Source organism: Plectropomus leopardus, chromosome 10 (genome assembly GCF_008729295.1).
Source record: "Plectropomus leopardus isolate mb chromosome 10, YSFRI_Pleo_2.0, whole genome shotgun sequence".
Lineage (NCBI taxonomy): Eukaryota > Metazoa > Chordata > Actinopteri > Perciformes > Serranidae > Plectropomus > Plectropomus leopardus.
Window position 1 is genome coordinate 22,560,433 of NC_056472.1, and position 25,088 is coordinate 22,585,520.

At 38.0% G+C, this 25,088-nt stretch overlaps 1 protein-coding gene across 1 annotated transcript; it reads right to left on the reverse strand.

The window, feature by feature from the left end:
• Positions 1 to 7,968: 7,968 nt before the first annotated feature.
• On the reverse strand, positions 7,969 to 22,833 carry me3 (malic enzyme 3, NADP(+)-dependent, mitochondrial). Its single transcript, XM_042494978.1, has 15 exons — positions 22,671 to 22,833; positions 22,059 to 22,282; positions 17,154 to 17,287; positions 16,405 to 16,554; positions 15,280 to 15,355; positions 15,002 to 15,163; positions 14,749 to 14,852; positions 14,562 to 14,671; positions 12,641 to 12,738; positions 12,398 to 12,511; positions 12,210 to 12,315; positions 11,491 to 11,633; positions 10,331 to 10,504; positions 9,606 to 9,704; positions 7,969 to 9,096 (listed from the first exon to the last, which is right to left on the reverse strand). Exons 2-15 carry the CDS (start codon positions 22,275 to 22,277, stop codon positions 8,935 to 8,937), a joined length of 1,851 nt encoding a protein of 616 aa, XP_042350912.1. The 5' UTR covers positions 22,278 to 22,282; positions 22,671 to 22,833; the 3' UTR covers positions 7,969 to 8,934.
• Between the last annotated feature and the right edge of the window lie 2,255 nt (positions 22,834 to 25,088).

A 25,088-nucleotide genomic window follows, 5' to 3' on the forward strand; every position in this document is an offset into this window, starting at 1 on the left:
CATTTTGTCTTATATTTTAAATGTTATATTAGGTGTCTACTTTACTCATGGTGAACATCACTGTAACTCATTTTAACATAAAAAGGTTAAATCGGTTGTGTTTATCATCCAAATATCTTTATAATTGTTTTGTTTTCTAAAAACCTTAAAGGAATACTACACAGAATTTTCCTAAAAACAATATAACTCATATAACTCATACAGAAGTAATCCACTCTCAGTGTGTGGCAGTGTGTGTTTCTGCAGAGACTATGCCATATGCCTGTCTGACTGCCTGCCTGACTACAACAGTAACCAACAATCCCACATAGTACCTTTAATTCTTGTTATCTAAAAGACAAAACCTGCAGCTTAACCATAATTTAACTTCTTGAGGAACATCATTTAGCTTTATAATGTCACTTGAAGATCTGACTGAGCTGCTTTTTTTTTTTACGGTCCCTTCTCAATGGCTGAATTCATCATCATTCAACAAGCGCTTGATCACTTCTTCGCACTTTCGCAAAAATTATCTGTTTTTAAGGTATGGTGCAGTGTATGTTTATATAACACAGTTTGTAAGTGTATAGCATTTGTGAGTGTGTCTGCGTTTGAGTATGAAAGAAACATATGTGAGTCTGCAGTAACTCAAAAAATATGATTGTGCACGTAGTTTTTGTGTGTATCTGGGCACGCTCAGTTAACTTCAGAGCTTTTATTGTCCCTCAAGGGGAAATCTGATCTGCAGTTTATAGTACACAACAATTTAAAAATACAATAAATAGGCACATAGGACATCATAGCAGCACACAACCAAACTCGATTAAAGGAATCCTGATCATAATATAGTATCAATAAAAGTCATCTAAAAGTGACAATAAAAGGAGTGAGCTCTGTCAACTATTAAACAAGTCATTAAAATATAGAAATGTCAATTAAAGGAGTGATCACAGTCTTTTTCAATCATTACAAGTCATGAAGTGCCACAAAAACAGTGCACTTAAGAACTGTGCATGTTAATAACACTGATTGCACATAGAACAAAAGAAAAGGTATACCTCATCTCTACCTACGTCTCATCTCTATACCTCATATCTCATATCTTTGTGAGACAGAGCTGCTACATGCCAGTTATCTCACTGGCTTATGTGACAATTTTGGACAGACGATTTTGTTTTGTACTGATAGTTTCCCTTAAAATGAGATTAAACAAAGAGATAAAATTGCCTCGATAAAAGATTTGTAGAATAAAACCATCAAATTCTTGCTGACATTAAAACAATTTAGCACAGGAAATACAATTTCTGCAGGCCCTTTTTGCAGATTTTGGATGTAATGAAGTCAAAGGTCAAGTTTTAAATCAATTACTGTCCCTAAGTACTTACAGGACTCAACCATTTCCACAACTGTACCCTTGATTATGGTTGAAAAAGTCAGCTGTACAGTTTTCCATAAATCAGTGACCATGTTTTCTGAACATTTAACTTGAGGAAATGGCGGTCACACCACTTCACAAAGTCGATCACAACTGGCCCATGATTGACCTTTGTACCCTGAAGCAGACTGACTAAAACTGTGTTGTCAGCAAATTTTAAGAAATGCCTGTCAGTGTACAAGCCTCTTGGTCAGCATGTGTGTTGTGTACCAGGTTACCTGTTAATGGTCTCACTGTGGTAGAAGACTGGAATGAGGATGCCCCAGTTGTGCTGTCTGGAGATACACCAGTACATCTGTTTCTCCCAGCATGGTCAATAGGCTGGCCCTTGCCGACTCTGGCAAAACACGCTCCTCCTTGCAGTGCGTCCTGGACAAACAAACACACACACACACGCACGCACGCACGCGCGCGCACACACACACACACACACACACACACACACACAAAGGTTTGTCTTCGTTTGGGAAAAAAACTATAAATGTGAAGTCACTCCCCTTCTTAAAACATAAATTTCTTTGTGTTGAAGCACAATTCATCACTTTATGTGCACTAAGAACAGACTATATTTTGGTCAAATAAGCCTGACCATAAGATGGGTTTCTTGTGTACAAACATTATTGGGTAAGTGCATATTCAGTGGGCAAAACCACTTTGGTTGGTACCAGGGTCAGACTTTTTTGTGTTTTTTGTCCATCTGCCATTGTGGCTGGTAGATTACAAATATTAACAGCCATTCAATAGATTACCATTGGGGTTTTTTAGTTGGTGAGTGAAGCAAATCTAGCAGCCATTTGCAAATTTAACCAGTATTAAACTGGTGGCTGGTGCTTATTTCCATTCTCTTGTTGGTGCTCAAAAGATTTTAGTCCAAGTCAACCATTGTAATCAGTAGATTTCACAGCGTTTGTAAATATTTGTTGATTCAATAATTAATTTCTTTTTAAGAGTGAGGAAATCCTGTTTGAAAGGTATCATCGCTTCAAAAAATATTTGAGAGAAATTTATCCTCATGCAAAAGCCCTCTATCTGTGGCCCAGCTGCCATAGACAGGTTTGGGTATACCACCATTCCCTGTGAGGCAGGGACACACCCGTGTTACACCAACCACCGCCTGAAAGACACCACCGTACAAAACTGTCTGATACAACATCCACAACCTGCAAGCCACCACCACACACAACCTGTCTGATCCAGGATTCGAGTTGACAGAGTTTATAGCAGTGAGCGGGCACATGCTGGATCCATGAACAGTCTGATCAAACTAACTCATCTGAGTCCCACAGGCAGCCAAAGCAACTGTTAACACTCTTATTTCACAATAAACACACGATCTGCGGCCTCGTGCCTTCGACCAAATCACAGCTTTAATAATACAAAGTACAACAGCACTCCCTCTCGTGTGATATTGCTTAAGTATAGTGCTAAGCCTACAACTGGTGGCTGATCCATGACGGTTTGGGCTTGAAGCGTACAAAGGCAGGTGCGAACCACTGAATACCTTACCTCTGCTCTCTAAGTGGCCTCTGTGCAACATAAGCTGTGTCAGTCCGGGCTGGAAGTGGATAAAGGTGAATGAGGGGAAATGGAAGCTACTAATAAAATGCAGCCATTGTTTAAGTTGACCTTTTTCTGGTGGCTTCTGTAGCCTTTGGCACTTCACACTTTAAAGTGTTACACAGCTTTGGTAAATGTGCATCACTTCAGCCACAGTTCAACTTTTTTGTACAAATAGCCATCTTTTTATTTTCAATTTGAATTCTAGATATTTCATATGAACATGTTAATTTAACATGATCAAATACTGTCTGTTGTCACATGCTCATCTTAGTGAGACAGTGAAGACTGGAGATGTCAGGACTGTGTGACACGAAGACATAATGTGCCTACATTCTGTCTAATCCTGTTTGTCTCTGAGGACGATCAGAGGCTGACTATTAAGAGACTTTGGCGTTACTCATAAAAGCTGCTGTCATGTTTGCCAGTATTTGCTGTCGTCAGATGTGTTCTTTTCTAACTTAAAAAGAGAAATTTATGACTGTATTTCTGTCATTTGCCTACTTGAACTGGAGGTTAGACCAAGCAGTAAAAAGAGGTTTGAGATGGAGCTGAACACTATCTCTATATAATATTTATACCATATCAGATCATAAGCTGGTGATGGATCATTTATCATGCCTTTTCCTGATCATAAAGCCTTTGGTGCAGCTCATTAAACTAAACTGTTACACTGGCAGCAGTACCAGTAACAGATCAGTCTTAGTAAACTAATTTCTCATGTTTTTTCAGGTCAAATAAATTTTCATTTTTTTACGCCTCAGGGCCCGGCACAGTCTTGGCCCGGGCCATTATGTTTTTAGGCTGTCCATCCATCTATGCTATTCTCAAGAAAGCAATATCTCAAGCAGGACTTTAAGGAATTTCTTTTTTTTCAAGATTTTTTTGGGGGTTAGGGCTTGATTTTTTATGCCTTTATTTGATAGGACAGATGTAGTGTGAAAGGGGGAAGAGAGAGGGGAATGACATGCAGCAAAGGGCCTCGGACGGAATCGAACCCACGACCACCCACAGCCGCAGCAAGGACACAGCCCCTGCACAAGGGGCGCCCCCTCCACCAGGTGAGCTACTGAGCGCCCCGACTTTTTTCTCATTTCTTCAAATTTGGCACAAAAGTCCACTTGGACTCAAGGATAAACGAATTAAAATTTGTTGGTCAAAGCTCAAGATCACTTTGACCTTGTATCTCATTCTCGTAAACGTGATAAACCAATTTTCCTCAAATTTGGCACAAACGTCCACTTGGACTTAAGAATGAATTGATTTGATTTTGGTAGTCAAAAGTCACTGTGACCTCTTAAAACATGATTTTGGCCATAACTCAAGAATTCATAGGATAATTATGACAAAATTCAACACAAATATTTAATAGGAGGGAGCTCAGTAGGATAGTGGGTTGGGTGGGCGCCCCATGTACAAAGACAAAGTCCTTGCCACAGTAGCCGCAGGTTCGCTTCCAGCCCGTGGCCTTTTGCTGCATGTCTTCCCCCCTCTTATTTCCATTTATGCTTACACCGTCTTGTCAAATAATGGCAAAAAAGCCAAAAATAGTAAAGAAGCAAACAAATGTTTAATGGGATAAAATGATGAAATGATGACATTTTTATCCAAAAGGTCATAGGTCAACCTCACTGTGACATCATGTTGTTCTGCAAGCACTTTACTGGCCGTTAATCAATGTCATAACTCAGGAGCAGAAGGGAAGATGTTTGGGCGGATACTGAAGTGGTGACACTTATCTTGGGTGTCAACCTTGAAACTGTGCTCATTGTATAGATCTTCGTTGCTGCCTCGTTAAACGTATATGAAGAATCTATGTTTTTACAGACATGCCTGTAAACGGAAACCTAACAGGTTTACGGAGGCAGTAACTCTGGTTCTGTTAATTAAACATGCAAGTCAGGCCAAGAGTGCAGAATAAAATGCTGTTACAACAACAAATACAAACAAAATAAACAGGCTAAGACAAGGGTCACACACTAAAAACTGCAGATCATTTTTTCTCCAGATGCTCTGCAGAACTGCCCCCACAAAGAAAATAAAAACACTCATTTGTCAACAACTGGCATGCTTTCACCTCGTATCACCCTCCTCCTACATATTCATGTTGAAGAGAGGCTGAAACATGATGAGTCACACTTGTCTGACTTGAATTAGCTAAAAGAGGCTTTTCTATCCAACTTTAAATGTCAACACAGTTATCAGGGTAATGGTAGACAAAGTAAATTACAGATTTTTGGTTATATATAGTTTAAAGAGAGGGAAATTACATCTTCTGTCAGTTTGAAGGATGACAACAGCCTCCAGAAGGTGCTGCTCAGACTGAGTGGCTGCAGCTCTCAATTACATTACATCCCATTTGATAGTTTCACATTACAAAGTTAGACCTGTGTAGAAAACCATACGGCGGTATTTATTTAGAAAAACATCTGTTCAGGGCTGTGGTTGGCCAATTCAAATCGGTGATGGATAGTTATCAGTTTTTATGTTGCAAATGCAGCCGATTGCACAGAATTTTAAAACTCTTGGTCTTAAAACCACAGATTTGATATTAAGGATGACACTATATGAAAGCGCAGTTACTGCGTTTTATTTGTATTAATTTCGTTACAATATATTTGTAATCTAAATGTGGATAAAAAAAAAGTCTGCACCACTCACTACTTTTTGTTGGCCTATATTTAACTTGGTATTATTTGATTAAAGACTCCTTTATAATTTGTTTAGAACTCAAAATTCAAAGTTTCGGACTAAGGGACTTGACTTGGGACGTAAGAGCAAAGGTTTTAGCCTTGAGACTTGCAAAACAGCTGGTCTCATCTCTGTCTTTTTAACAACAGCTCTACAAGTGCCATTTTAAAAGTCGACTGTAAAAAGCATAGACATATTATACGTAGACGCCACACTGACTGTGTTGGCCCGTTGCTGTGATACGTGTAATAAGTGTGATAAGTGTCCGCCAAATTGGATGTGGCAGGTCTGCCCTGTCAACAAATACAAGTAGACATAACTAACATTTACATTTAGCTGATTTTGATTAATCATTTTATATTCAATTATTTATATTCATTTAAGTACTTGTGATGACCAGCATCGTCAAAAATATGAACAAAGTCTGCAAATCAAAATAAGACACTGCAACTGGCAGTGAGTCTGCTTTCTTTTCTTTCAACAGTGAAGTGATATACACCATGACAGAAAATTATAAACCCTTATTCTATTGTATACAATAACATTAAAGAAGTAAACTTGCAGTAGGCTACCATTATAAATATGCACAATATATTGTGCAAGTCAGTTGTCCATATTTTGTTGATCAGCATCATATGAGTTGTTTATTTTATATTATTGGTTATTAAACTTGATTTGAAGTAAATGCAATTTATAACAGCAACAAAAAGCAATGGAATAACCATACAAACAAGCAATGCCAGGGGTTAATAAAAAAGTTTGACAAATACAAACTAAAAATAGAGCAGTACAAATAAAAAAAATAGATAAAAAAAAATAAAGTATATGTTAAGATTATATTTGTTGCATATAGGTAGGACGCTCTACTTATAGTGATAGGCTAAGTCAAAATTAGACTAATAATATCGTCAATATATAGTCCTTTAAGGACAGTAAGGAGACGTTTTTCTGGACACTATTTGTCAATATATATAAAACAAAACGGGATAAGAGCTAAAACCCTTGTTAAATACTTGTCTTGAACAGCCTTTTTGGTTTCTCTTAAACCTGGCGCATTGCTGCTACATCCAATATGGCGGCGACGTACGAGGCGTCTAGTATATATATCTATGCACTAGCTTACGGCATCGTGTAAGCTAGTACGTTATGCCAGCTACTCTTACATGTAGGCATACATTTATCTGTGTTTCCATTTATTTTGTAACCCAAAAATTACATCTTTTGACAGTCGCTTGGTGGTACAAGTGTGATGCCGATGTTAAAAGTAAAGTTACGTTGCTACATCTTCTGGTTTCATATTAGCATACCTGGTGGTTTGCAGTGAAGTATCCAGGCCTCTTTCGTCCTTTTTTGACGACCGTTTATAATGTAACACAAATGTCATTTATGGAAATATGTTCCTCCTTGCGTTGTAAAGTTAGTAAAGACGACCGTTAACGTAGGCTAATTTACGGTTAACGTGTTTAACCGCTGAAGAGCACCTGAGAGGCGGACTGATACCGGCAGTTAAAAGTCCCAGACCTGACACAGGAAACGCCTCCTGTCCAATCAAATTGCTTGGTCGGAACTAACTTTTTCTTTTTTATTCATTTTTTTTTTTTTTTTTTTTTATCATTTAATAATGTTTTTTATTTATATTTTCATATGTTTTTGTATCATTATTATTGACCAATTAATAATGTTACTTTATCTGTTTTAATAGATATTAATAATTATTGTTGACTGATAAATATCATTATATTTTTGTCATCATTTCATTATTATTGGTCAGTTACTGTAGTTTTTGTATAGTTTTGTATCATTATTATTCATAGCTTGTTTCTTTATATTTTATAGTTTTTGTCATTGTTGCAATTAATATTTTATTTCATTAATATTTTCATTTTTGATCAATTCATGTTTCTGTTTTTATATTTTTTTTATTAATCATTATTGATCAATTAATGATGTTAATTCTTATTTTTTATTACTAATTAATTAATGATGTTTCTTTGTTTTTATTTTTAATCATTAGTATTGATCAGTTAATTATATTTATATGTTTTGTACTTTTTTAATCATTATTTTTGTGTTTATTATTATTATTAATAGTAGTAGTGGTAGAGGTAGTAGTAACAGGTCCTCCTGTATGTCAGAGAATGTTCTGTTTAGCTAAAAATGAAAGAAAGTTGAAATATATAATGACATAAATTACATGATAAAACTAAACTGTACATCCTCACACTAACTGCTGAGTACTTTCCAGTTATCAAGATGCAAAATTATATGAAAGAGATCCCTAAAAATGACAAAATGCTATACATGACTCATTTTTGTTGACAATTTTATTCAAAAAGTTTCATGTTCCCTTTAAAAACTTCAGGCATTTCTGTCAGTACTAAAGCTTGCAGAGCATCATGTTTTCTAGGAGTAAAAGATAAGATACAGTTAATCAGTAACTTTGGCAAAAACACCACAACAGGCAGAGAGCTCTGTACAAAACTAAAGGAAAAACACCATTGTATGCAATAAAAAACCTCTAAATCCCAACAATACCTCCTCTGATCACATTCAAAAAGACAGAAGTCCCTTCATCAGAAATAACCAATTCTCACAGGGAGGCAGAGAGTGTTTTTAGTCGAGCGTGCGTAGATAGACAGGAGTGTAAAATATGAAGAAGCAACTACAGTTATGAGCCAGATGTGTCCTCGACAAAGATTTTAACTCATAATGTGGAGCAGTGATGTCCTGAGGTCACACAGAAAGAGGCACTAAGAGTTTCCTATTCCATCTTTTTTTCAAGCTTCAGAATGAGTCCTCCTTTTCTTTGCGTCAAGACAAGAAGAAGCATTGTGCGTTACTGTGAGCCACTGTTTTCTTATTTTATGCACCAGCTCTCTCAAAAAACAGATTTTGAGTCACTGCAAGCGCTGAATACCACAACATCTTAGCTGAATATTTAAGTGTAAGGAGTGTAAGTTATAGAGGTCGCACTTATATTTGATATGCTGTTTGTTTGTGCGGCTATAAATTATTTTATTCATTTAGATCTTCAATCAAATGCAGATAAAAGAAAAAGTACAGCACTTTAAAGAGTAGACAACTTGACAATTCAACACTTAAGAGGTCGTAGAGAATAACAGTGCCTTTTCATCAGTAATGGGGGACAGAGACTTACTGACATTTATAACATAAAAGAAAGAAAGAAACAAAAAAGCTAAAAGGCGAGAATCATTGGCAACGTTTCTGAACGTGGACACGCGACACCACAGCAGCATATTGAGAGAGAGACATCACACGTCCTGGACGTTCATGGCCTCCTGTGGCCAGCTGTATGTGTCCAGAGTGAAGGAGTCGTAATCTGGACTGTAGATGTGAGACAGCACAAACGCCTCCTTGTCTTTAGGCTCCGGATACAGCGAAGCCATGTTGTGTTTGTATGCATAGTTGACAATCTGACAGAGAAAGACAAAGATCAACAAAAAATAATGATACTTGTATTTTAAGGCCCTGAAAACATATTTTTTTTACACTTGGCTGCTGTGACGGGATCAAACATGAACACAAGATTTTCTACCGAAGTTTAAGTTACAGTGGGTATTTTTATGAATATACTTTTTTTGGTCATATTTGCTTAAACTGTTGCTGCATTCTGAAAGAAGTACATGAAACAGGCACTGTTAGTTCAATATTCACAACTCCATACTATTTACTATGTTAGAAAAAGAGTAAGTACATTCATATACATGGTGTGTCAAATACAGAAGGCCAAAAATACCACTGTGTTTTACTGCATTTGGTCAGATTTTGCAGTATGCAAGCCAGCTTGCTTTTATGGCCGTTCTGACCGACAATCCTCTGCGCAGTGGAAGATATGTATTCAGAAATATTTTAATGTTCTGTTTAGCTGTTAAATGAGAACACAGTTACATATTTCGTTGTGAGGAAGAGAACGATTTCTCACCTTCACTGCGATCTTGAAGGACACCTCTCTTATGGAGTTGAGAGGAGGATAGAGTCGTCCCTCAGCCAGATGCTCCTCTGTTACCATGTCCGCTATCGCCTGAAGCAGTAAAGTTAATTCAAAGTAGAAGGAAAGAGCGTTACTGACTGAGAAAGCGACTTTAATATTCTATAAATATGAAAAGGGGAGATAAATCCTTACTGGCTGAAGTTCACTCTATAAGTGTCATTTTACAAAAAGTATTTTGTTTCAGAAAACATGTCCTCATAAATATATGTTAATTTGTCATTAATAAGGTTTCATTAAACCTCTGAAAACTGATATCTGTTCTTCAGAAAGAAATATGTATTAAAATGGTTCGGATGTAACTTTAAACCTCTGTCTCATTTAGTATAAATAAGGTGTAAACAGACTTTTGAGAAGCATTCAATTAATTAGATTTTTTTCTTTTTAATTACCAATTATTTTAAGATTTTATGAGGCAAAGTCAGAAAAAAATTACTCCTTCAAATTGAAATATTAATTTAAGACATTTTAATGCCAATTAAGACTTTATTTTAGACGTTTTAAGGATCTGCAGGAACCCTGGGTGTAAATACTCAGCCATTGTGCTGACTGCTTATTTCACTCTGATATGTCTTTTAGCATATAAAAAAAAAACATAACGTAAACATGTTAACAAGGTTGATTTTCACTGGAAAGAGTCTTCAGTAAGCAATATTTACCTCTGCTGTGGTGAGGAAGATGTCGTCAGTTATGTGGCGCACTCCACAAGCAATAACACCCAAAGCCACTCCAGGGAAGACGTAGGCGTTGTTTCCCTGGCCGGGGAAGAAGGTGCGTCCATCAGCCAGCGTCACCTTGTTGAACGGACTTCCACTGGCGAAGATGCCCCGGCCCTGAAGAAGAACAGAGAGGAAGAGGAGGGTACAGAGGAAATGTAAGACCCTTCTGCGGGGATGACAGAGAGGGTGTTTGATAAAACAAAAACTGGTGATGTTTTTTTTGCCACTGAGGCGCTTTAGAGAAACATTTCTGTAGTACCATTATTGTACAGTAGATGTCAACAGAAAACGATGATGATTACTGTGCATTCTGACAAGAAATTAGATCACATTAAATTTTCTTTGCCATCTTAATTATGCACTTTCATGTATAAATAAAGATGAACTCATGTTTTCCCCTCAAAAGACAAAAAAACTGCAAGCCGGTGCAAGTCAGTAATAAATAGCAGAATAAAAATAAGTCAATAAAGGTCATAAATAATTAAATAAAAGACATAATTGGAGAATTTTAAAAAATCTATCAAGTGCATCATTGCGGGCACATGAAGGGCCTCTTTCAGTGTGTCCATCAGGTGCATAGTTTTTTGTTCTTGTTCCAGTGTAAGCTCTGGCAAGAATCCAACAAAAGATCTTCATCAGACATTTTTCTGGTAATGTACTGGTAAAACTAGTGCATGCTCCCATAAAAATTTATTTGATTACCTCCAAAGGAAATCCAATAAATTTTATGGGAGCATGCACAAGTGTGAGGACTTTATTTGTTCTTTCACATCGGTTTTTGCTCAGTCCAGCACCTAGTTTTTATCACTTTTGGATGTGTGTGCTGCTTGAACTTTTCTCTAATTTGTTTTTTAACAAAAAAAAGATGTTACTACTTATTTTGATATTTTACAATGCAACATCCGTCAAAAAAAAAAAAAAAAAAATTATAAAAACCTACTTCTCATGTTCCAAAAAATTTAAAGACTTTTGAAAGATTGACTTAAGACAATCAAATAACAACTGAGGCCTTATTTTTGGATTAACGAGTTCAATGCCCTGTGAGACTTATTAAGGACCAGCGGGAGCTGTTTGTAATCTAAAGTGAGGCAGGTTGTTACCTCTGTGAGCTTGTAGCACTGCTCCGCTGTGCACTCCGCCTTGCTGGTGGGATTACTCAGAGCGAAGATGATTGGCCTCTCGTTGAAGGCCGCCATGTCTTTGATAATCTTCTCAGTGAATGCTCCTGGGATGGCTGCCACTCCTTCATGTTCGGGAAACAGAGCAAACAGAGTCCATCAACACACGACATAAATCAACAAGCTGCAGTGAGACAGTGGGGACATGAGGACATGTCATTTGTAGGATTCAGACCAGCGTGGGTTAATTAATGTCAGGCAAGAGATTACAATCCCCAAATTGTAGTTTAGAAACCTGCAGATCTATTTCTAATATAATTATTGTATGGTCATTTTTTCTTTAATATTAAAATACAGAAATAATGCTGACATGTTTTCACAGTTTAGATTAAAAATCTGAGAATACCTCACGATTCATCTCACATGCAGTGTTTGAATTTAGACCCATAACATCCACATCTAAAATCTTTATGTTATCCTTTATGAATTAGTTGATTTGGAGTCAATTACCAAATTGTTATTGTGCTGATCAAAGCTGAAGAGACACAACTTCACCTTTAAAAAGTTTCTTTGTTTTTCCACAACTGATCAGGAATGACCATAAATGGATAAAAACAAACGAGTTATTATCATTTTTAAAAAAATTTTTTTTAATTTTAACATCATTGAAAACCACACAGCGACCTTCCAGGCAGACTCACCTACGATGGCGGTGGGTTTGATGGTTTGCACCACCTCCTCCAGCGTCTTAATGTGCGGGTGATCATGAGCGAACTCCTCCTTCTCGTGGTTAAGATGACCTCGTCCCTAAAAATGTGTAAAATTGTGGTGTTATTTGCACACAGGGGATATCTGGGAAGGCTGTGTGAGTGGCAGACACACACATTACCTTCACAATGAGACCTTTGGAGTCCACCATCCAGATCCTCTTGGCAGCTTCTTCTCTGCTTACTCCTTCTTTGGCCATCGCCATCATGAGCAGGTGAGCGATTCCCAGAGCAGCCTGAAAAAAAAAGAGGATAATTCTCCGTTGACCTCAGCTAGTTTTAAATCTGTCATCTGAGTAGAGTCTCATATTTTAGGGATTACAGACCGTCATTTTTATTTATCTTAGTGATCAAAATCTCCTCACCTCGCCTGCTCCCTGGAAAACAACGGTGTGGTCTAAGAGTTTGTTCTTAGTGATCTTCAGAGCAGCTAAGATCCCTGCAACAGCTACTGAGGCCGTGCCTGTAAAGAAAAAAAAACACCTGAGATGATTCACTGGAATAACGAGATTTAAAATGGCAGCGCTACGGCAAACCCCTTTAACAATAAAAAGTTCAGCTGTCTGGCACAAATGAGTTTTTACTGATGAAAATGAGTGTTTGACATGCAAAAATGTCATTTTGAAAGGAAAAAAATGTTCATTTAAAATATCTGTGAAACAAGTTTGATATGTTACAAATAAGGTTATAACGGTAAGAGATTTTTCATGGTAAAATAACTGTCTCAGAAAATATTGCGAATCCACAGTAACAGAGTATAACAGAATTATCGTCATTATCAGTCAGAATTACCCTTAAAGGAATGAAAACAGGAGTGTTAGTTTTGGTTAAATTAATTTTTTATCTCTATAATTAAGCACTTTTGTGTTATATTTTATGGTTATAATATTTACTGTCATTTTCTGCTGTTGTAGTTTAGTATTTATGTGTTTTCTTTTATTTTTTGTCCATAATGTCATCCTAAAACCTGCTACCAGTTACCAGCGGGCTCCAGCAGAGGGAGACCTCACTTTCTCCCTGCACTCATTACACATGATCTGAAGAAAGTTTGTCTTCCTGAACCTTAAATGCAAAAAAAAGAAGATTTTTCAGGGCCTTTACATCAGCAGGTTTTAAGAAATCCACAGGATCATCTCTGAAGTGAACAACTTAACTAACTTTAACGGTGCTTTTACTACACTGCCACATACTCAGAAAGTGCAACAAACAGACAAAGCCATGAACGAGGTGATCTTGCTGATGTTCTTCAGATCTGCATTGAATCTTTAAATTTCCCCGTCAGTGTGCTTCAGATGCATTTAAGCATTCACTGACCCGAAAAGTTACAGTTAGTAACTTTTATAAAAAGTCTTAACAGAATGAACTGTGTCAGTATTCATGATCAGACACATGGTGGTGCTATGGATCATGTTATTCCAAGGTTAAGGTCACTTATATCTCAGTGAGGGTCATTTAAGGCTCTGGATAGTAACTGACTATCGGGTAAGTAATACCATTTGAAAACTTCCTTCTGAGAGTGTGGTACAGGGTTTAAAAAAACAGAACAGAATAGAAAATAACAACAGAAAAATAACAGAAGAAAAAAAAACTTATTTTCCTGTAACGCTCTTTCCTTGTACTTTGAATTTTTAAACTTATTTTCTTACGCTGTTTGAGCTCCAAGCATCAATGAGTTGGTAAAAAAACAGTAAATATTCAGCTCCAGGATGTTTCGTTAGCCTGCCAAGCACTCACACTGGAGCAGCGTCAGCTGTTAGCACGAGTTTTGAGCTGGAATTTGGCAGAAAAAAAGCAGCAGTGTGTGTGTAACTGTTGGAGTGGAGCTGTTGAATCGAGTTTTTGCATGTGTTGGTTTTACTGCTTTTTAATTTTTTTTTTTTTTTAATGCCAACCACATGCCTGAATTATTTAACCAGTTAATTAAGTCTAAGTTAATTTTAGGTCCTAGTGGCATATGTTTCCATTTACGAATTTGCACAATTCTCTTGCAACAGATGGCGGTGAGAAAACAAATTCATCATTGAAAATAAAAACGGGTGCTTGAAAAAGTTCTTGAAAGTCTGAATTTGACTTGGCTCTGTCTGTACGAACCCTGGTGGTGTTACTGTGCAGGGATGGTCACGCAGAACGTTTAGACGGTATAAAGTCAAACTGTTATTTTTGTGTATTCTAATGCAAAACATTGCAAATATTATTACATTATTAATGTTATTATGTAAATATTATGTGTAAAAAGCTACAGTTATCTCTCTGACTGCCTCACAGAGGCTGTGAGTGTTACGGTACCCTGGATGTCGTCATTGAAGGTGCAATATCGATTCCTGTATTTGTTGAGGATGCGAAAGGCGTTGCTGTTGGCGAAATCCTCAAACTGTATCAGACAGTTCATCCCGTACCTGCAGACCGAAAGAGTAACCGAGTCAGACATAAGCAGTCGCTAAAACATATTTTAATCATCTTTGTTGCCACTCACTTGTCTGTCACGGCCTGCATGAACTCGTCGACCAGCTCATCGTACTCCTTTCCTCTGATTCTCTTGTGCTTCAACCCTATGTACAGGGGGTCATCGAGCAGCGTCTGGACCAATCAGGCAATCAGTCAGAGAAAACTTTTTTATCATTTTCTGATATGGACACAATCAGGTAATGACTGATAAGAGGCACATAAGCTGCACCAGCTTGTAAAACCTCACCACAGCCGCCCTGCAGCTCTGTGACCAAACACACCTGGTTGTCAGTGCCGACGTCCAGCAGCACAGGGAGACACTGCTGCGGCCGAACACCGCCGCAGGCTGTGTAGAGCGCCAGCTTCCCAACAGGAATGCCCATACCGTAGCTCCCCAGGTCGCCCAGGCCGAGGATACGCTCCCCGTCTGTCACCACAATGGCCTACAGGAGAACACGTATTAGTTACAGATATATCTTACACCGGTAATATTTCTAATAGGTAGCTCTGTGTGTGTGTGTGTGTGTGTGTGTGTGTGTGTGTGTGTGTGTGTGTGTACCTTTATGTCTTCTTCAGGCCAGGAGTTGAGCATGGTGGCAATGTGGCCTCGATCATGGATGGTGATGAAGAGTCCTCTGTAAACAGGTTAAGTTTCAATTATAAAGGCAGAAGGATTGATTCATTTTTATGAGTAGTACTGTAGCAGTATTGATTGTTTTTATACCAGTTTCCTGCATGCCAGGGGTTTCCATTCACAGCAGTCATTAAAATCAACCATCAGACACTTGAAACCCAAATTTAAAAAAAATACATATATATTTCCTGTTATCTGTAGTGCCATTTATCAGTCTTTTTTGGTGTGAGTTGCAGAGTGTTGGAGATATCAGCTGAGATGTTTGCCTTCTCTCTGATTTAATGGAACAAGACGGCACTCAGCTTTTGGTGCTTAAAGCCCCAAAAACAGAAATGAAAAAAAAATGTAATAGCAATGTCTCTTTCCAGAAATCATGGCCCAGTTACTGTTGTGTGCACTTGTGAGCAGTTTCCCTCTGCCAGGACAGTTCAGCAGAGAGAAAAATAGTTCCTACATGAAACTGTTTAGAACAAAGTCTGTGGATTTTGCGAATAACCGGGTCATGATTTCTGGAGAGAGGCTTAGACATCTCTGGGGTCAATATCTCACAACAAAACAATCTAGACTGACAAACAGCACTACAGGTAAGAGTAAAGATAATGATTTTAGGGAGAACTGTCTCAGAAGGATCACCACCATGCAGAAGGAAATGTGCATCTACTCATGTACAAGATGCCTGTGACGGTGTGAGATGTAAACATTGATTACGTCCTCCTCTGCTGAGCTGTAACATTAATTAGCTCAGTGGTACCAGGTGAGCTAGCAGTAGCTGCATGTTTCCTTAAACGCTGTGATACAGTTGACGGGTATTGTTCGAATAACAAACCCAAACCAATTTTAAGTTGCACCAAGTTTAATTGCCAGAGGTAAAATTTATGGAAATTAAACTGACTTAAAAACTGTGGACAGGAATATCAAGTTTCTATTATTTGCTCTTCCTGGATCAGAAAAGGTCCCTCAAAGAGGCATTAAAACAAATGTAAGAAACAAACAATACTTAAGCAAATAGTGTCGCTGCGCAGCTGCAGGTATAGTTGTGAATAATCTTACCGTGGTCTCCTGAAGGCGAGTCCGTACTGTTGACAGGCCAGGCCGACAGTGGGGGTGTACACGATGGGCATGAACTCCTCGATGTCAGAGGTGAGCAAGCGGTAAAACAACTTCTCGTTCCTGTCCTGCAGCGTCATCAGCAGGATGTACCTGACATGGAAAAAGCCATCAGAACCTGAAAGCATGATGTTTGCTTTAAGAATATTCACTGTAACTATGCCAAAAATATTTCTGCATAATTATCATCGATGAAAAAGAAGAAATTCTTCAAAAACAAGATGATGAAAGCCACGTCACGACTGATTACATTTCTACGGATGGAAATGTCTCCCGATACGCCACTTTGGTCCCGTATAAACTCTCTCGACAACTACTGGATGCACTGGCATTAGATTTTAGATGACATTAATGATTTCCAAATGATGAATTGTGATAATAATAATAGTGAGAGAGAGAGGAGGTGGAATGAGATACAATGAAATCAAAACAGGGATGCTGCAGTTATATGATTGGGTGTCTTAACCTCTGGGCCAGTGGATGCTTTACAAGTCCTTGACATGACACGAGATAAACTTTTAATCATTTCCCGGAAGACAAGAACAGAAGCCGATGTGCCAGCAACAGATGTCACATGCTCAAGAAGATTTAAACCAAACAAGTGGGACAGCCCGATTGGCTGAGCTTATTCAACATCTGTATTCCTGAACAGCACTTCAGCAAGCTTCATTGTTAAAAAGCTGTGCCCTCACTTGTCCAGAGGATTGACGCGTGTCTCATAGCTCTTCATGACACGCAGCACCTGCACATCCTGGGACAGGAAGCAGGGCGGCAGCAGGCCGTGGATGCCCAGCTGTAAGCGCTCTTCCAAAGTGAATGCCATTCCCTGCAGAGAGGAAGAGAAGAGTTTACACAACGCCCTGAAAGAGTTCGCACAGGGTGAAGTCCACAATCCAAGCAAGAAGCTGCAGTGACTCATGTGTTAGTCACCACAGTCTGGTTATGACTCATACCCGCGCCCAAATACAGTGGTCTTTTTGATGTCTTCTCTGAATTATGAATTAGCTCCCATTTTGTACTGCTACTAGGGCGACTTTGAAAAGTGCAACAAATGTTTTAGTAACTTGGGGCAGTCAACATCACAAGGCTTTTATTTTGGTGAGCAGCTCTGAACACTTCTGCCTTCTGGTTATGGTCAGCGCTCCTCTGCCTAAACGCTGGCATGCTTTCCACAGAGTGATTTGAGGGGAGTGTGAGGTTTAATCTATTTATTCTGTCCAATAGTGTTGGAGCCTGAACTCACTCCCCTGTCAGCTCCGCTTCTCTCACCTTGTCTCCGCAGCGTCAGTCTCTGTTTCCTCTTGATTCTTGCACGGCAGAGGAAACGCTGACCTACATGAGGATAAACCGGCCTCCTAGGGTCCGTTTGTGTTCGGCGACTGTGGGTCTGTGAATTTTTCTGCCCACACACCCCTGTTTTGCTAAATTATTCATGCTGGAGTCGAGTGTGAAATGTGATAGTTGATTAGATATTTGGTTGCTAACAGTCCGCTCATCTTTAAATCATAATGTTGACAGTTGTTCAGTTGTTCCACGAGCTGCATGCTTTCCACTGAAAAGTATTTTGATGAGAACAGCTCAACAGCTGAACTGCACTTCACTGTAGAGCTGCAAGCAACAGCCCGCACAACAATGGGCCTGCCTGCTAGAGGTCAAAAGGAGATACCTTAAATACCAAACCAGATTAAAGGGGCACTTCATACCAAAAATCAAAGCTACTTATTTTACCTTTTACCTTTAGTGCTGCTTATCAGTATAAATTGTTGCAGTGTGAGTTGCAGATTGCTGGTGATATTGGCCATAAAGTTGTCTGCCTTCTCTTCAGTATAATGGAAATATATGGCACTCTGCTTGTGGAACTCAAAGTGCCCAAAAAGCAGAAAAAGCATTTAACTAAATAGCCTGCTTACCTACTTATGGTAGAAGCAAAAATACCAAGGAACAATAACCAAATCCCCCCCCAAAAAATAAAAAATTTACAAGTCTATAAAATCGTTCATGAAAAAACATGCCATTTCTGGAGCGCTGCTGGTGTGGTGTGGTGCTGTGCAGATGAAAAAAGCCAGAACACAGCAAGCCGGGCCTGCTGGAGATGTTCATCCCCTTACAGTCAAGATGGCAGTGAAGCTAATAAAAACGGGGGTTTATCATGTAATGCAGGTGCTCCGGTCCAAATCAAAACCAAACTTTTCTATGAATGTCAGCTTTTGAGCCACAACAATGCCAAAATGTGCCCTAAAAAAGTTGGTGAGGCTTGTCGTTTTTAGCCGAGCTGATTTACGGAAAACTTGCGGCCCCTACCAGCTGGTTAAAGGAGTGAGGATTCAGCACTCAGTGATGTTTAAAAACAGTCAATAAAACAAGTTTTTCAACTATTGTGAACGACCGCACTAATATCAGATCTTTGGACATACAGACATAAATGTGCACACAAAGTATGAGGCTGACTGGTCCAGTAGTTTGTGAGATTAGCAACAGACAGACAGATACACACACACGTGATCAAACACATGATCCCCTCCAAGCTTATGCCTCGGGGAGAGAACTATTTTCTTTCCACTAAACGACACCTGCAAACCGAATCACCACACTGGAGGAAGTGTGCATCTACTCATGGACTCGAAAGTATAGTCTAGTTCAAAGTCTATTTCCATCAAGAGAAGAGGGACATCTCTACGGACGATATGTCCAACACGCCACCACAACACTCTGGACTGACAAAGAATACAACAGGGAAGACTTTTGGTTGAACTGTGCCTTTAAGTCTTAGACAAGAAGAGAAAATATCAGTGTTCAAGGCAAATTTTAAAAAAACAAATCTAACACCATAAATGTGGCTTTTTTTACACGTACATGCTGATCACAAACGTGTCTGCATGACTGAACGTGGCCGAAGTGGCAGATTAACGGAGTTAAACTAAACCCATTAGAGCGAGCAGGTTAAGTAAACCCATTAAGGTGAGTCTCCTAACTAGCAGCTGTGATTAAAGGAGAGAGTGAAACTGCATGTGAGAGGGAGAAGTATGAACTGCTTAACCTTATTAATCCAAACTTTATCATTTATTACTCTAAAGTTACAATATAATAGCAGCACAGATGATGCCACGTGTTTCATTTATATGGTTATGAGCTGATTATGTATGACATTTAAGAGGTCACTGTGATCTGTTTGGCAGGTTTACAGAATCAAAAGTCTTATTAACAAGGCCTTTGTCAATAAATACAGTCAAGGTTCTCACACATTTCTTAGGGAAAAAATGTCAAAACTTTTCCATGAGTTTTCAAGGGCCTATAATAATATTTTGTTTCCTCTTTTCCTGCTTGCCCAGCATTTTTCAAACATATCAGATTCAAACTCTATTTAGACATTAATCATCAATAAAGAGAGAGACGCAATGGAAAAATGGAGAAATGTCCATGGTGATAAGCAAAAAACAACACGTTACAAAATGTTACGTTGGTAGCTACAGAAATTAAATCTGCATTTTTGTTACCTCATAGTTATCCACTTAAGATTATTGTAACAAAATGTCTAGGACTTTTGCAAAACTTTTTAATGTTTTTTTTTTTTTTTTTAATTCCAGGACTTTTCCAGGTTTCCCATGACCATGGGAACCCTGCACAGTTAATACTGTATATGCAGTGGACTAGCATTACACACAATGACCTGTGTGATATTTACAAAATGTGTGTAAATGTGAAGAAAGAGTTATTATAATTCTCAGCCCTTTGCTGCATGTCTTCCCTCCTTTTACTCTTAAGTCTATCCTACCAAATGAAGCCCAAAAAGCCTAAAAAAAGAAAACAAGAAAAAAGAAAATATACATATATATATATATATATATATATATATATAAAAAAGACAATTTTTCATCCAAGCAGGCTTAAACTTGCTGACCGTTTCCTCTGTCTTAATCATTGAGTCAGCGTGTAACTGCTGACAGGGCATCAGGAACTGTGACCGACCTCCTATCAGCCCAAATCACAGCAATATACTCAGCTAAAGTGTACGTGTGTGTCCTGCTGTCCTCACAGAGCGAATGAGGCAGAGAAAAGAATTCCCCTTTCCCTTTTTACTTTTAGGAAAAAATGCAGTGAAACTACTGATGAGTCATTTGGTGGATGTTTGTTTTAGACCAGTTCTGCAACTGCAGCATCTCTTGGAAGAGATTTTTTCTCTTTCTAACTTAAAAAAAAGCACTTCCAAACAGTGATTGCAGAAGCATTAACATTATTCTGTGCTTATGTGATACTACTGTGACACTCTAAAATCAACATGTTTTGGGGGATTCAAAGAGAGACACACATATTGGAGGAGTCGACAGGGAGACTGTTCACAGCTCCAGATATGGGCGTTTAACCACTCGGCTGTCTCCCTTAGATATGAGCTGTGGCATTCATGTGGCACCTCTGTGCTGTAGTATGTAGTACTAACATGGTAGTCTGTGTTTATAAATGCTCCACCATCATACAACATGGTATGCGGGAGTGTCTTTACGTTATCATTGGACACGGTCATGTGAACACAGCAGCAGCAGCACAGGATAGGTTTGCATGTAACTGTACATCTTCATGCGCTTTATGACACATTGAATAAAAATATCAAGAATGTTGAGTGTTATGTTTTTTTTTTAGTAGTGTTTATATATCACTTCCCATTAAAAACACCATATGCATGTGTTTTGTTGCAGCATATCCAAAGCACATTCCCAAGTACTGTATGTTGCTAACATTGACCATAAAATGTAGCAGGCATTCAGAGATGCTAAAATATAAATAAGATTTGATGAGACCTTATGCATCGTCTGTGAACGAGGTAATTTATAATATACATGTGAAGACTAAATGCCACATAATTCAATAATAGGAGTTTTCAAAAAACAAGAAAATTATCTGAAATAATTTTGATAATTGAGTAATTATCAAGTATAAGATAAAATAACAATTCACTGCTTGCAGCATCTCAGATACTTTTTTTCTTATTTGTCTGTCTTTTAAGATAATAAACTGAATATATTTGGGTTTAGTCTGTTGGTCAGTGAAAACAACACAATTGAGGACTTTTGGCACTTGTGAGGGCCCAATTTTCAGCATCAAACTCTGGATATCGTGCATTCTGGTGAATTTTTATGCACCAGTGTGTCGATTTCCTGCATCAGTTTATGGTATATATTATTTTTTAATTTTGACAAAATAAAATTCCTCTGCCTTTTTTCATGCTTTTGGGGGGAGGCAAATGCACACGTTCCCTAAATATTGAGGAAGACCTTTCTTTGTAGAGTGAAAGGATAATTGCTAAAATATTTGCAGATGTTTGTTACATAAAAACTACACTTAAAAATGCACTAGAAATAGCTTTTCTTGTACAATCGAAGGCATTTTTAAGTCGTGTTTACTTCATAACTGATAGCAAAACACAATATTTGTGTGTGTGTGTGTGTGTGTGGTTTTATTATATGAAGCACTTAGTGTCACCGTTCATTTGTATTAAAAGTGCTGAACAAATAAAGTCTTATTGATTGATTGATTGATTGATTGATTGATTGATTGATTGAATGTGCTCCCGGTGACTGACAAGAAAACACACATCAGCTCACCTTATTGAGATGGGGGTTTCTGGTGATGTCGTAGCCCCTCTTCTTGGTGCTCACACTGGCCTTGCGGTTCGTCCCGGAGTGGCAGACCCGCACAGCCTGCAGAGAGGCCGGCATTACCCCGGCTGGGTGACCCGGAGAGCCGGCGAAGACCCTCATCCCGCCCGCTGCAGCCGTGCGCCTGCACAGGGACAGAGCGGCTCTTCCTGGGAGGGAGTTCATGCTGCCTGCAGAAAACAACATGCAGTGGGTGTCAGTGAAACCCTGCCGAGTGTACAAGTCACCTTACAGGTCAGAAAAAGGACGCTCGACCTAAAAACGTCACACACACCAAGAATAATACAAGTTATTCCTGTAAACAACTTGCTCTAGCTTTATACAAGCTGAGTCACGGCGGCCGTTAGTGCGAATATAAATAAGACTGATAGCTCATAAATATTATAGCCGATGTGTTCAGTGTATTCATATTAAAGTCATGCCGTGGGCTACTACATCAGCTTGACTAGCTTTTGTTAGCTGTCCGCTGTTTTTCTCACAATTTGCTGTTTTCTTTATGGGGATTCTGCGCCGCTGCTAATGCTAACTAGCGCGGAGCTAATATTCCGTTAGCCTCACCTGGAAACGGTGAGAAGCTGCTGAGCCTCTGACTTCAATCTTCATAGGAGGCGCGTCTTTGTCCCGGTGGTCGCGTTACCGATCCGTTATCAGTGGATGTTGTGCTGAGGATCGACAGCTAACAGCTGATCCAGGATCCTTTGACATTGACAGTCCAGTTTCCCCTCCGGAGCCTCCAATCAGACGGCAGCACGGCGGGCTCAGAGGCGGCGCTACACCTCCCCCCTGCTCCTCATTACCGTGATTTAGTAAACACAAGCTCCATCTGCAGCCTCAACATCTGCGCTCAAAATGCATAATGCACATTCACTGTCTTTGAATATATCTCATGATTTAGTCAGTTTTACTAGATGGTATATTACTATCATTATTATTATTATTATTATTATTATTTTACCTAATATTCTTTGTTCTGTTACATTTTATATACTATTTAGAGTATTTATTTATTTGTTTATTTATTTAACTTATTATATATATATATATATATATATATATATATATATATATATATATATGAAATCTTTTATCTGTAGGTTTTTCCTGCTTTACTTATGGTAGTGTTTCCTCAGTTCCTGGTTTTAATTAGTTTATTTTAGTGCAGTTGCAGTTGTGTTACAGTTTTGCCTGTTTGATTTTATTTACGTGTTTATTTGACGGGGACATATGCATGAAACATTGCTTCATAGGAAATACAAAGTAGATGCTATGAGAAGTACTACACTAATTAAGTTTAACTGATAAACTGATAATGACTGCATTGGTACTACAATTGCTGCAATGTTAAAATTTAATACTGTATTCTGTTTTATAAACACACAGCAGTGGAAAAAACAGACATTTTTTCAATTCTTAGTCATGCACACACACCGCTGAACTCAGTCTGTACAGTCTGCAGAGCATAATAGCCTCTGGTTCCCCCTGCTGTCAGAAAAGCTTCTCTACTCCACTGGTTCCAAACCTGCACCTCTCAAACATTATTAGAGGTCACCAAAAAGCAATAATGAGGTCATGAGGCCTTCTTTAATTTTAGGAAGTGTAAGGAAACTCTTTTTAAAAACATACGGGATGCCTACATCTCAAGTATTTTATTGATTCTGTGGAGAAACCTAAATAAAATTGTTATTTCCAAAGTTTGAAATATTATTAAAGATATACTGTAAACTTTGTGATCAAATGTTTGTAAAGATTTAAGATACAAGGTCTGTAAGGGAGTCAACAAAGCACATTTTGGTGTAATGTTTGCCTGTATGTTCTCTTCTCTTCCACCTGCAACTGTCAAAAAAAACCATTAAGTATGTATGATCGTTTAAACAACTAAATTAATAAATACATAAATATGATACAGACAAAATTGTATACAAAGAACTCACCTCTGTTACCATATCCCAGGAAACAATCTGCTCAAAATCAATCAAAGCACACATTTTACTCAAACTTCCTGCAATTAATGTATTCACTGTTTCAATTATTTGTACAGGTCATCAGTTTTTCTGTATTGTTATTGTTATGCATTGAATATTATATGAAATATCCATAAAATATGTCACTTAGTCAGGTTTCATCCATTTTTTTCAATGATAGAAAATGAGTTTCTTAGGAAAAAGCCACTGCTCTACACTCTGTGGTGAATCTTAGATGTTATTATACATTCATGCCTGGTTTAACCTGTTTTGTGGCCCCTGCGGGCAAAAAGTTGCTGTTGTTCCCTCAAGTTCATACCAAGTACACACAGCACACCATACACGGCAGCTTCACTGTATTTATGCCACGGGACACAGGAGTATTACTGCAATAGGCCTTCTGCACATATAGATTATATATACTTTCTTGGGAGACTAAGACTCAAAATACTAAATGACACCTAAATATAACACACTACAGCTAAACAGCACAAAATTAAATCTGTACTATGTAAATGACCACACAAGTTAAATCAACATGTCTCTTAAATCATTAAAATATAAACTTAACATAATAACCTTCATGATGGTAGATTAGACTACATTCGTTTCAGATAAATTTACAAGTTAAACTTGCAACTAAGTGTTTATAATATAAATGATATAATTTATAATATAAACCCTAATCCTATTGTTATTGTGTACCGCTGTATAAAGAAAGCAGACACAAGCAACTCAAAAACCACAACAGACTTAACTAAAACAAAGATTACAGCCCATATTTTCACCAAAAAGACAAAACAAACAAAAGTCAATGTTTTAAAGGTCCCTTATTGTAAAGTCAGATTCTTATTTTCTTCTTTATTATGAGGCAGGAATAGGTGGCAGGAATATATATATATATATATATATATATATGTGTGTGTGTGTGTGTGTGTGTGTATATATATATATATATATATATACACACACACACACACATACATATACATATACACATATATACATATATATA